This window comes from Podarcis tiliguerta, assembly GCF_965153285.1.
Source record: "Podarcis tiliguerta genome assembly, chromosome: 13".
Taxonomy (NCBI): Eukaryota; Metazoa; Chordata; class Lepidosauria; order Squamata; family Lacertidae; genus Podarcis; species Podarcis tiliguerta.
In genome coordinates this window covers 49,922,899-49,936,714 of record NC_139546.1, presented here as the reverse complement: position 1 = coordinate 49,936,714, position 13,816 = coordinate 49,922,899, and the positions used below count along the sequence as shown (strand labels likewise).

Sequence of the window (13,816 nt, the reverse complement as noted above, 5' to 3'; positions counted from 1 at the left end):
CACGGTAGCAATCCCAAGCCTCATACCAACCTCCATTTACAAGTAGAAAGCAAACAAAACAAAAAACAATTGTACGAAACAAAACCAGTCCCCACCCCACTCAATATTCAACCCCAAACCAAAATAAAACGGAACAAAATAAACATACATCAATAAAAACCACCGTACATGGTGGTACAACAAAGTAAAAAGTAAAAACCCCTTTAAAATACTTAAAAATACATAAATACTCTGAGATCTGGTGCCGGACGACCCAGAGAGAGTGCTGCCTCTTGGCCTCTCTCCACGCTGGGCGCCGAAGGCAGCAGTTCTGTGAGCCTGCTTCCTCAAAATCTTGCACAACCCTCTCGGCTGTTCTTGGCACGGGTTCAGATCCCGCCCGGCGGAACAAGAGGCAAAGCCGGCCAAAGCCAGATGCATGCCAGGGCTGCCGGAGGTAGGGAGACTGGGTGTCGGTGTGGAGGATTGGCACCCCGTCGCCTTGAGCACCCAGTGGACGCCGGGCACAGGGAGGGCTGGCTTTTGAGGGTGCCCAGAATTCGGGTATCAGGTGGGCAGAGGCTGAGTTTCAGCTGAACTGGCAGCAGGTGTCTTTTGGGGACGAAGAACCTAGGGCAGACCAGGGGGGTATATCGTGTTTGGAGGGCATGCAATGGGGGTGTTTTCGTGCCCAGGGGACCCTGGCAAGCAAAAAGGGTCTCCTTAAGAGGAGGGGTGGTTTTTGTGTGTGCTTTTTCCTCCAAAGGCCAGCCCAGGAAAGGAGCAATAGAGGGTGCAGATTTCCTGGGTCCTGGCCCTGAGAATCTGGGCGCAGGAACCCTGCGGCTCTGGGGCATCTGAAGTCGAGGGGGTTGCCAGTTTTGGACCTGCCAGGCCATTTTTGGAGAGCAGGGACGGTCCGGCTGTATTTCCAGGCCCCCCATATGGCAAAGACAAGGTCACAGCCAGGGTCCTCTGAGCAGCACCCCTCTCTGCCCGCCGTGGTCTGGGTGGGTGGGTGTTTCCTGGGGGTGGGCTTCCTGGCCTGCTTCCTCGCTTTGATCTGCACCCAATGGCGCCTGGAAACTCTGCGGGGAGAGCTGTCACAGCTGCGAGGGGAGGTGCGATCCGCCATTGACGGGACGGTGGGGGGCCAGGGTGCCCCCAGGCCATGCCAGGTAAGCGGGAGTCGAGACGGGCGCAGGGGGGAGGCGGAAAGGGGCGTAGCAAGACGGGAGGTGGTGGGTGGGTACTGGCCACAAGGGGAAATGGATTCTGATGGAAGGGAACCTAGGAGTCATCTAGTCCAACCCCCTTGCAATGCAGGAATCTTTTCGCCCAATGCGAGATTTGAACCCACAACCCGGAGAGTCGCGAGTCCTGTGCTCCACCGGGATAGGTTCATATTTTCAGCTTGAGGAGCAAACGGTGCCTGGGAAACCGCCAAGGAGCAAAGAGTTCTTCTGAGCATGGGCAGAGTGCCTTCCCTACACTATGGTTTGGTTTTGTCTGTTTCTGACCTAAATGTCTGGGCGAGAGGTGAGGCCCACGGAAGGCCAGAAGCGATGTGATCTTTGAATTCTGGAGAGCTCTGTTCTTTCGAGCGTGTTGCCAAGGTTGTGGGTTCGATTCCTGAAGATTCCTGCCTCGCAGGGGGTTGGACTAGATGACCGCCAGGGTCCCCTTCCAACTCGACAATTCGTTGATTTCTGCCGGAATCTGTTAAGGCAGAGCATCTTAACAGGATGAGGGCAAGAGGGATTCCTGCTTGACAGCAGCAGGAGGAAGGAGATTGAAAAAGCTTGGGAAATGTTTATTGAATATATGGGGGGAAATTGTGTACACCGGAAAATGTTGGCAGCATTAAGATAAATTCAACAGTACAAAAAAGTTTAGGTGGCTCTAATAATGGAATACTGAATGGTTTAGCTTTTGTAAAATATGCAGGGGTTTATGATATGCAAAACGAACCACGGAAAGAGAAGAAGGGAAGGGATATTATCAGGATGTTAAAATGAGTGTTTTAAATTTAATAACATTTTGATATAATAAAAGAGAGAATGGAAAAGCTCTGTGTTACAATGGCCATGTGAAATTTTGGGAACTTCGTAGTTCCCTGGCTTCGAAGAACCAACTTTCCAACCCAACCCTGCAAAATGGTGTGGATTTATTGAATTTCGGTTTTAAAAATGGAAACCTTGCCCAAAACATTCCTTTCCCTCCCCCCCCCCCCCCTGCAAACCAGATTTCTTTCTTTTTCCCAGCAAAAGCTTACATTTTATTCTGTTGGGGTTTTCCTCAAATCCCAACTGGGCGCAAATCCAATCTGGGCAGAAATGAAGGCACAGATTCCCAGAAACTGCGCTGTGGCGTCCAAACTTTTTTCAAAGAGGGCCAGATTTGATGAAGTGAAGGGCCGTGAGGGCCGGCCAAAGTTGTTAACCTTTTTCTAGGATTGAAGTTGTTCTTGAGCTTTTTTTAGGCTTTCACCTCAAAGTTCGTAAGCTTTTTTTTAGGATTGAAGCTGTTCTTGAAGTTTTTTAGGATTTTGCCCCAAAGTTGTTTAAGTTTTTTTAGGATTTTAACCCAGGAAACAAACTGCTGCAATGGCCGGATTAAATCGACCGGCAGGCCGACTTAAGCCCCCGAAACGGACTTTGGACATGCCTGATTCTGGGGAAAGGGAGAGAGAAGATAGAAAATGTCAGTTATAGGAACAGCTCTTGCCGTCAGAAGTAAATAAAAGAGGGAAAGATCCCTCTGAGCATGTGCAGAGTGAGGCCTTCAGTTCTTTCTTCCAAGCTGCTTTCCTCACAAGCTGTAGGTGGCCTGCCTCCTAATATGTGTGCGTGGGTAAGGAGAATGCACTCTGCACATGCTCAAGGGCACTGTTGTTCTTCTGCCACATATTTTAAGATTGGGTTTGGGGCTTGGCCTCCATGTCTGACACTGACTGCAAACTTGCGGAGAGGACCCAGGAGTCCGGTCTTCCAGTCACCTCCCCCCTCCACTAGAATCTCCTCTGCGGGTGGGGGGTAGAGATGAGGAATTTTATCCATTCTGTTTCTCTCAGTTTTTCACGTTTCAAGTCTTAAGTTCCATTCCCACATCCGTCTACAACTTATTTTAGTCCTCGTGGAGATTCATCAAGAATTACAACTAGGCTGTTGTTATTATTATCGTTATTCCTATCATTTATTCCTATTTTTAACTAGCTGCCCTTCACCTTAAGGTCCCAGGGCGGCTCACAACATTAGAAACAGTTTAAATAATTGCAAAAATAAGGTGGGTCATAAAAATATACGCCTCAAGTGCCAAGAGAAGTCAGGACAAAGAGGTGTAAATTTCTCCCAATATTCTTCCATGCATTTTTGCATGTGATTCTCACCAAATTATACCTGTTTTTACGCACCCTTTACCCCAGTAGATGCATTTTTGCAAAGATTCCAAACAGCTCTGCAAAATTTGGAGAGGCCCGAATTTCAGAGAGCATGCATATTGTTGCAGAAAGTACAGATGGGGTAGGCCTGGCTTCTCACCCCATCCCTTATCGCATCTTACCTCCCTCCCTTTTGAACTTCCTGTTCCGTAGTTCGCTGGAAAAAGGGGGAATAAACACACACACACACAGAAAACATTGTCTGTGTGAAGACGGAAGCAGGTGTTCCCGTAACGTGAAGGCTACAAGTCCCCGGTTGCCTCTCCCTCCATCCTGAGACCAGGAAACTGCTCTTAGGTGTGCCTCCTCTAAAGCAGGTTGCCAACTTCCCCTGACTGGTCCTGCTGCTGCGCTCTTATCCAAACCCCGACACGCAGAAATTAAGCCGATTCACCTGCCTTTCCATCATCTTCACGCCTGGGAAAATCTCACAAGCCATTTTCCTTTGCACGTCAGAGAACTGTGCTGCTAAAAGCACAGGAGCACAGCCGGTGAAGCGAGGCAGGAAGCTGGCAACACTTCTCTCAAGCGAGTCTGCAGACTCAGGATTGCCAAATGTCCTCTTTTTCACGACGAGCGTCGTCGTTGCGATCCATGGTTAAAAGTAGAAGTTGGCAAATGTGTCCTCTTTTTTGCTCTTCGAAACATGGCGGCTGCTTTTTAAAATGTGCTTTTAAAAGCCTTGTTTTGTTGCTGTGGGGAAGGAAGAAAGAAAGGGCGCAGACAGAGGCTTATTGTAGGATCAGTGTTGATCATGCAGAGAGTTTTTCTTTCGTTTTGCCTTTGTTGCTCTCAACATGCCAGCCTGTGCTTTTTATTTACCATCATCCGGATTTCCTGTTGCTGCGGGAAAACCCTTTGTTAAAAAAACAATAGGTTACACATCCACAGTCACCGCCGATGTTGTTGCAGGAAAAATCCGAGGGCTCCCTTGGACAAAAAGTAAAGACACCAACCAGAGTAAATTGGAGCAAATCAGCAGCCTGTAGGCTTGGCCTTTATTGTACTGTTGCAGCAGGGTGTTCCCCTCACTCGCAGGAGAGAGGAAAGACCCAGAACAATGGTGTGCCAGACCTTATAAAAACTTTTGAAATTCCCCTCCTCTAGGTCAAGCCCACCCCCAGAAACATCATGCATACATTACAGAAAGGAGGGGCTGAGGGAGGAGTTGTGGTGGTAACCTGAGTGTCCTGTCACCTGGCTGGTTCCTCCTTTCTCCCCCTCCCATGAACCAGTTGTGAATAACAAAGAAAAGGTGCAGTTTCCTTCCCCCTGAGGGGAATCCGGCCATGGTCCTTTTGTTGCTGTCTGCCCTGAATATACAACCGTATGCAGTCCATTGTGTCCATGATGAGATGAGCCTGAGCCCATAAGGATGCTTATCTCGCTTATCATGCCCCACCAGGTGCAGTAGCCAGGTATGTGACTGCTCGCTTAGGGGATTATGGCTGACCGTCACCAGGGCACCCCCCTTAGCTAGTCCTTGAAATATGGAGTAGAATAAAAGTGGAACAGTGCAAATCTGATGTATGGTTGATTTTCTATGAATTTATAACAGAAGTGTAGCGTATGTAGTGTGTGAGTGTGAGTGAAGTCTGTACAAACTGAATGATGGGGGGGGGGTTTCCTGCTACAGTTCCCCCCTTCGGAGATAAGATTGCAAAGGTGGCTACTTTGCAATCCTTTTCTCCGCACAATTTAAGGTGGTAAATATTAACCTGCTATTCTCCGTCCCAGATGCGTGTGTCCATGTGAGCCTGAAAGGGACTTGGAGGTCATGCTTCTTTGCATAGAAATGTAACGGTGTAACAGTGCATAGTTAGACATAGGATATCACGTAAAATTGATATTTTGTTGCTCAGTTACTTGTGGTATTCTAGCATCTTGGAATAAATGTTTTCTCAATAGTGGTCTATGCTTTACATTTAGCAGGAAGGTCCACTAATGACTGAAAAATGCAGTTTGCTTTGTCCCCTGCCATTTTTGTGTGTTTCCCAGGTGTCAAGCTAGCTCTTCTGTGGTCTTACACCGGGCATAGTGCTACAGCAGTGGCAATCCCTGGTGAATCCACTTAGGGCTTTCATATTAACCATGTTGCATGGCCGGTTTGGACACGTCATGAGAGAAATGTCTTTGCCTTGGCCATTCTATGGTATTTTATTATTATGGGCTCTGGTCTTGCAGTCATGGGAAGTTGCTCACTTGCACTTTAAGGACCAAAAAGCTAATTGCAGCCTGGATACACTTGTCCAATTTAAACTGAGTCCAATTTGAATTTATCTTGCCCCATGGTTCTCAACTTTTCAAAACAAACTGTTAAAAGAAAACCATTCCTAAAAAGGGCACTTTTCCAAATAAGTCAATTTAACTCTATAAGGGATCATTCCGGCTAAACCAAAGCATATCCACCTTCATGTATCTTAGAAGCTTCTCCTTGGTAAAGCAAGTTTTAGCACATTAATTTAGAATGGATAGGGAAAGTTGGCAGAGTGCCAGGTGGAACTATGAAATGTGGTTATAAATTGATCTAAACATTGGACTACACAATAGCGTGAGCTATTAGAAAGTATAAAATGCATGAGAATTCTCCATTGGTGTGTAAGCAATAAGACATTAAACATAAAAACAATTACAGACAAAAATTGCCCCCCTTTGTGGAAATCACACTGTCAAGACACATTTCAACTTTCCTACATAATAACACATAATACAAAACAAACTAATTAAATATCAGTTGCATATCTTGACACAATTGTGATCTTCTCAATCCTGGAGCACAGTCTTAAGGTTCAAAAGTGAGACAATGTCCTTAGAATTCAACTCCTCCCCCCTTTGTCAGCCCCCCTCCCCCCTCAGTCTATATCCTTTGAAAGAGATAGCTGTGGGCATTTTGAAAACTGGTGTCTGTTGTTGCAGGTCTTGTGATGGTGAAGAACTGAGTTGAGGGGTTGTTGCTGCTTTTTCATCATTGCACATCTGTAGAAGTGACATCCTGTGAGAGGGGCAGGGTTTTTGGGGGACTTAAAGACAGAGTTAGAAAAAGAAGGGGCAAAAGCCCCTCCCCAAGAAAATCTCCTTTAGTTATTAGCTGCAAATAATAAAATCTTAGCATGTTAAGCATTTTACTCATTTTAATATTATTATCACATTTCCATATAATTACTGTTATTATCTGCTAAGTTTGTTTGCTTTCTTTCACTTAATAAAAAATTACTCCACATGTAGAGAAAGAGAACTGTAAAAATACAAGAAAGGTTAAAAAATAAAAAAGAAAGCAAAAAATTAGATTACCAGTCAGATCTAAACAGACTTGACACAAAAACATCAGATTTAGAAAAGAATTATTATTAAATAATACAAAGGTATTATCAAAACCACACAGATTACTACTGGATTGAAAAAGTGGGAAAACAATGGAAAAGGGTTTAAAATGACTTTCAACGTGTGATGGACATGTCCCAAAAGTAAAACACACACACACACACACACACAATGACCTATGAGGAAGCAAAAATAAATAAATGCTAAGACACACATTTAAAAAAAAAAAAAAAAAAAAAAAAAAACCTGAAGTAACCTGAAGTAATCTGTTTTGGCATTCTAACAACCCAATGAAAAACTGATTAATAAATGAAAAGCAGATTATTTGTAACCTAAAAAGGTGTCAAAGCCACAAAGAGATAGAGGGAAATCAACTAGCAGGGATTCAGACTTGTTTTGCTGAACAGAAAGAAAGTGACTGTTTGGCTTTAAGGGAAGAAAGACAAAAGAAATACAAATGCAGTGACTGTTTGGCTTTAAGGGAAGAAAGACAAAAGAAATACAAATGCAATTACTTTTTGTAGAGTATTTAAATCACTGTTTGCATCCCCTCGTTATCATTTGTGCTGTGGGAGAAAGGAAGGGACAAACACTTTGTTAGTGGGGTTCACATATCCTGTTAAAAGGGAAAATTATTTCATGTGAGAAGTCAGTGGGAGTGCTTTTAAATTTACCTGTGAAAAGAATTTGGCATGTTAAGATTTGAAACTTGGCAACCTCTTGACTTTTGATGGTCCAGTACTTAGCCCTTTTGTCTTAAGTAGCCTTTGGAGCAAAAGACACATTAAGGGTGATTTCCCTCAATGGTTCCAAGTTTTACATAAGGAAATTTGGATAAGTTTCTCCCTGCAGCCGAAGCTCTGGAAAAACCTCCTCTCCCCCCTTCCTACAGTTCCCCCCTTCTTCCTCTCTCTCTCTTTCTTTCAAGCTGATCTAGCCTCTGTGCATGTGCAGAGTTCATGTCTCAGCAAACCTTTTATACTATTGAAAATGTTGGATCTTTTGGCTAAATTACCATTTGAATAAGGGAAGGGAAGTGTAAGGAGTACATTTAAAAAAAATAGGGTTAGATTTTAAAACAAAAAAAGAGAAACTCAGCAATTCAAGTATTCACCAAAGCTAGCAGTTTTCTAAAGGGATCATGTTTCCTTCAGCCCAAGCAACGGATTGCTTCCTTTATGTACAGGAAAGGGCTAATATCCCTCTGGCCATTCGCAGAACAATGCCACGCCCTTATATATGGGAAAAAATGGCCAGAGAGTCAGAATTTATAAGATTTTTAACATTCTCAGTCATTTCAGCCTTACCATTTGCAGACAAATTTTTCCTGCCCTTTATTTACAGGATGGTCAAGGCTACTGACTATATGTCAAGGCTCATTCTACTTGATTATATGAATTTGTATGTGCTTAAACTTTGAGTAGACTTTTAAGTCTGATTTTTGTAAATAATAGACAAAATGATAAGCACTGTAATCACTAAAATGCCTGATATCACCAGCTCTGCTTCAAAACATCACGGCTTTCACCTCTCACCTTTTTAAAAAACAAAGAGCAAAGTTGGGCTGAATTTCAACTCATCACATGCTTGCAGACACATGGCCCTCCACACAGCCACAAATTGGGAAAGTTGAAAGGGACCCTGGGGTCATCTAGTCCAACCCTAAAATGCAGGGTTCATAGCAAGATTTTCACAGCAAGATTTGTACTACCAAAGAGACATACATATGTACACAGACACAACTGTTTGAAGAGACCACAAGCCATGCTCCTACCATGTACTAAGGAAGAGGAAAATAAAGGTACCCAACTTTATACAGAACCCTTTTAGCAGATCTTGAAGCTAGTTTGAGTGAGAGTTTACTTCCTTAGACTAAAGAGTGCAAGTTCCTAGACTGTTATTATCTTTAAAGGAAGATTGAAGTGAACATTTTCTTCCTAAGATAGGGAGAGGATCTTTTATAAAGGAAAGTTAATTCAATTGATATAACCAGTCACAAATAATTAAAACAGCCATAGATTTGATTTAAAAGGAATACAAAAGTGAACAATTTTCCTGAACTTGCAGAGGCATAGTAAGCCTAATCTATGCCCCCTCCCCTTTGCAGTTTCCTTTAAAGGAAGCTTACTCAGGAGTAAATTTACCTGGCACAGAAGTAAGAAGAAAAAAAACACCTGAATGAGACAAAATGAAACAAGGGGGAGCATTTTCTAAGAAAAGAGACCAGGAAGTCTTATAGAGACTGATATCAGGAGCCTTACAATAACTCTTCTGTCCAACCAAATCAAAGTTAAAACTAGACTCAGATATTTTTCTTAGAAGGAACACCATACTTTCATAGGAATATGCTTAATCTAATACATACACTGCATTTTAGCTTGAGAGAGCAATTGTGCTCAACTAGGCTTTTGCAGCAGAAACATTTGTGTCTTCACAGCACATTTCAAAATGCTGGAATAAAAAAGATTGGAACACGGATATAGACTAAGTTGCAGCAAAACATAATCTACCATCAACTTAAATCAAATCATACTCCTCACTCAAGCTACTCAGAGGAAGACTCTTTGGAGCCTCTCTCAAATAACAAACATTTGCACACTTCATTCTAATATATATTTATACATATATTTATCCTGTTTAAGATTGATGAGGCCCAACATTCCTTAGCTTCCTTAGATTTTAAATGTTGAAGCAAGCTGGCAATTTAAAAACTATGTGCATTTAAGAACAGTCTGTGGATGCCGAAGCCAATGTAAACACAAACCCTTTAAATATTTCTAAATCTTTGAGTACATCTCTTATTCATTTTCTCTCTCTCTCTCTCTCTCTCTTTTTTTTTTTAAATATATTTAGAGAAACTAAGATCTCTAATGTGTGGGCTCTCAGGCTGGGCTGTTATTATATCTACTGCCTTCTGAGCACCATTAGGTTCATGATTTCATGTTCTAACTTTAGGTGATAGTTTAACAACACAATTTTGATGTGTTCAGCTCTCCCTAAGGGTTCACACTCTGATTTTGTTGAAGGATCCCTGAGGTGGCTGCTGTGCCCTGGGTTCCAGGTGGTGGGCCTAAGCCACCCACTAAAAGTTACAACGGTCTTGTACTTTGTACTTGGAAAGACCATTTTGCCCCTTTATTTTAAACTGGAGGGGCGTATCAGAATCCTCTCTGGGGCAAAAAGCTCCATGGAAGCTTTGTTGCCAGGAGGAGTCCAGCCAGGGTGTCTAGTGAGCTCCCATTTTCCCTCTAATACGGAGGGGGGGTTGCTCAGTAGATTACACTAGGAGGTAGAAGAACGGGTACAAGAAAGGGACAAAGAATGGGGGGGGAGAATATTCTACCAGTATTCAAGTTATCTTTCAGCTAAAGCAATCTCTGCCTACCAGTAAACTACAAGCAGTTTGTCTAGAAAACCACGGGTCTCTCTACCCGCATTAGCCTCGAAAACCACGGGTCTCTCTACCCGGAAAACCACAGACCTTACTCTTGAAAACCACGGGTCTCTCTACCCGGAAAGCCACAGACCTTACTCTTGAAAACCACGGGTCTCTCTACCCGGAAAACCACATGCCTTAAATTCTACACAAACCACGGGTCTCTCTCTCACCCGGAACACTACAGGAACACTCCTGGAAACCACGGGTCTCTTCTACCCGGAAAACCACGTCTCTTAAATTCTACTTCAGTACTGTTCACAAGACTAACCCTAGTGTGGGGCCCCAGTTTATGTACTACCCTCTATTAACCACAACAGCCTCCTACCTGACCTCGAAACTAATTTCGGGATTCCCTACTGAACGCCTGCACAGCGCAGTGCCGGATCGGGGTCCCAGAAAATTAAAGGTTTGGAAAGGAAGCAAATGACCTTGCGTTCTCACGTGCCCGGGTCATCCCTAACAAAGGTCGCCAGGCAGGGGGGGGCGGCTTCATTTGCGTAAGTTTTAGGAGAGTTCGAGAGGAAGGGAGAGATAGATTTGTAAAGAAAAGTGCAGTATAGATCCGCAATTCCCTGGCCGACTCCGAAAGGGAAAAACGGGAGAGGGGGATGGGGGTTAGGACGCCCCTGGACGACCCCGAAAAGGTGGCGTCTGATAGCAGATAAGAACCGTGTTTCCCCGGACGACCCCGAGGGGGAAACCGGGAGAATTAGGACGCTCCTGGACGACCCCGAAAAGGTAGCGTCTGATAGCAGATAAGGACCGTGCTTCCCGGGACGACTCCGAGGGGGAAGACGGGGGGTTTTTTAGGACGCTCCTGGACGACCCCGAAAAGGTAGCGTCTGATAGCAGATAAGAACCGTGTTTCCCCGGACGACTCCGAGGGGGAAACCGGGAGAATTAGGACGCCCCTGGACGACCCCGAAAAGGTGGCGTCTGATAGCAGATAAGAAGGAAAGATAGGAAAGTCCGGCTGTCGTGGGGTACTTTTTACCACCCCCCTCCCAATGTGTCTACTTCAAACCCATACTCACGTTCGCAGATGTCCCCCGTGGATCCCGGGATCCTTTCTCTTTAGCCGGCTTGACCTCGCCTTTGCTCCCCCTGGTTGGGCTTTTGGTGACGATTGATTACCGCCCGCAAAGAGGAGGCAGGGAGAGGAAAAAGGATCCCTGGGCTAAGGTTGCCCAGTGGCGCCTGATCCCTTCCATCTCCCCCCTCACCTTCACAGGAGGACCAAGTGTCCCTGAGCATGGTCGCCAAACTGTTGCAGGAAAAATCCGAGGGCTCCCTTGGACAAAAAGTAAAGACACCAACCAGAGTAAATTGGAGCAAATCAGCAGCCTGTAGGCTTGGCCTTTATTGTACTGTTGCAGCAGGGTGTTCCCCTCACTCGCAGGAGAGAGGAAAGACCCAGAACAATGGTGTGCCAGACCTTATAAAAACTTTTGAAATTCCCCTCCTCTAGGTCAAGCCCACCCCCAGAAACATCATGCATACATTACAGAAAGGAGGGGCTGAGGGAGGAGTTGTGGTGGTAACCTGAGTGTCTTGTCACCTGGCTGGTTCCTCCTTTCTCCCCCTCCCATGAACCAGTTGTGAATAACAAAGAAAAGGTGCAGTTTCCTTCCCCCTGAGGGGAATCCGGCCATGGTCCTTTTGTTGCTGTCTGCCCTGAATATACAACTGTATGCAGTCCATTGTGTCCATGATGAGATGAGCCTGAGCCCATAAGGATGCTTATCTCGCTTATCATGCCCCACCAGGTGCAGTAGCCAGGTATGTGACTGCTCGCTTAGGGGATTATGGCTGACCGTCACCAGGGCACCCCCCTTAGCTAGTCCTTGAAATATGGAGTAGAATAAAAGTGGAACAGTGCAAATCTGATGTATGGTTGATTTTCTATGAATTTATAACAGAAGTGTAGCGTATGTAGTGTGTGAGTGTGAGTGAAGTCTGTACAAACTGAATGATGGGGGGGGGGGTTTCCTGCTACAATGTGGAAGCAGTAATGTTGGCGCTTTTGTGGTGGGGACGAGTTGGGGCAGTTTGTCGTGTGTGTGGAGTAGGGTTGCCAGTTCAGGAGCATCGCAAGACCTCTAAACTGCCCCTGGTGATATCATGGGGGGGGGGTAGCCTTTGGAGACGGAGGTTAATTGGGAGAGGACCCCCGCAGAGTGTCTTTGTAAAAACTGGCATACTACAGAAGAAAACACACAATCCAGCTGGGGGAAAGACAACACCCACTTTGCAAAATCTTATTAGCTCCCAAAGGCTATGGTTCGGTTTCTTAAAGCCAGTTTTTATTTTATTCATTTTTTTAAAAAGAAGTTTTTATTAATTTTCCAATATATTTGTACATTTTTAACCAAATTATAACAAAACATCTCTTTTGGACTTCCTTCAGCTTCTCTGGCAATCATCCATGTTTATCTCTTAATTACACATTCCCTTTACACATATTGCCATTTGTCTTCCCTCTCCCTTCTATTTCTTTTTGACAATATCTCTCAGTTTTAACAGCGCCTCTCAAAACCCCACTTGCGTTGTTTGTATATCACATACATTTTTCAGATACTCTACAAACTTTCCCCAGTCTTCGATGAACCTTTGGTCTCGGACATCTCTGATTTTCCCAGTTAATTTGTCCAGTTCCGCATAGTCTGTCAATTTCAATCTCCATTCTTCTATTGTCGGTAATTCCTCTTGTTTCCATTTTTGAGCCAATAAAATCCTTGCCGCTGTAACTGCATACTGAAAGAGTTTACAGTCTTTTCTTCTTATTTCTTTTCCTGTCATTCCTAAAAGAAAGGCTTCTGGCTTCTTCACAAAAGTGAATTTTAACCTCTTTTTCAATTCATTATAAATCGCATCCCAGAAACCTTTAACCTTCTTACATTCCCACCACATATGGTAAAATGTTCCTTCTTTTTCTTTACATTTCCAGCACTTATTACATGTCTTATACATTTTTGCTAATTTTACCGGCGTGATATACCATCTGTAAAACATTTTCATAACATTTTCCTTCAACGCAGTACATGCAGTAAATTTCAAATTATCCCGTTTTTAAGACCTGTTTTAAAATTAGAAAGGGTTTGCCTTCTCTCGCCTGGGTATTTTATTTTATTTTTGTGCGGGGGAACGGATGGACTGCTGAAAAAAGCCAATAAGATTGCCAAGTCAGGACAGAGCATCCCAGACACTGGAATTTCAGGGCCCAAAACTGATCAATAGGGTAAGTCCTGGAGATGGAGGTTAATTGGGAAGGAGGGCAGACCTGCCCAGAATGCCTGTACAGTGGTACCTCGGTTTAAGAGCAGCCCTGTTTACGTACTATTCGGTTTACGAACTCCGCAAAACTGGAAGTAGTGTCCCGGTTTGTGAACTTTACCTTGGTCTAAGAATAGAAGCCGAACGATGGAAGGGCGCTGGCGGCTGGAGGCCTCGTTAGGGAAAGCACACCTCAGTTTAAGAACGGTTTCGGTTTAAGAACGGACTTCCAGAATGGATTAAGTTTGTAAACCGAGGTACCACTGTACAGTGGTACCTCTGATTGCGAACGGGATCCGTTCTGGAGGCCCGTTTGCAACATAAAAAGAACTCAAACCACAGCGGCGGGTCTGTGCATGCGCTGG

General features: G+C 44.4%; 1 protein-coding gene across 3 annotated transcripts in view; it reads left to right on the top strand.

Moving 5' to 3' along the window:
* The first annotated feature begins 262 nt into the window (after nucleotides 1–262).
* TNFSF13 (TNF superfamily member 13) overlaps nucleotides 263–13,816 on the top strand; it is a 29,545-nt gene continuing 15,991 nt past the window's right edge. For 2 of the 3 annotated variants that reach the window (XM_083410782.1, XM_083410781.1), the window contains exon 1: nucleotides 263–1,157. In XM_083410782.1, coding sequence (XP_083266908.1) covers nucleotides 924–1,157 — 234 coding nt within the window. In that variant the 5' untranslated portion in view covers nucleotides 263–923. The remainder of the gene's footprint in view (nucleotides 1,158–13,816) is intronic. The other variant, XM_083410783.1, reaches the window with a different exon arrangement.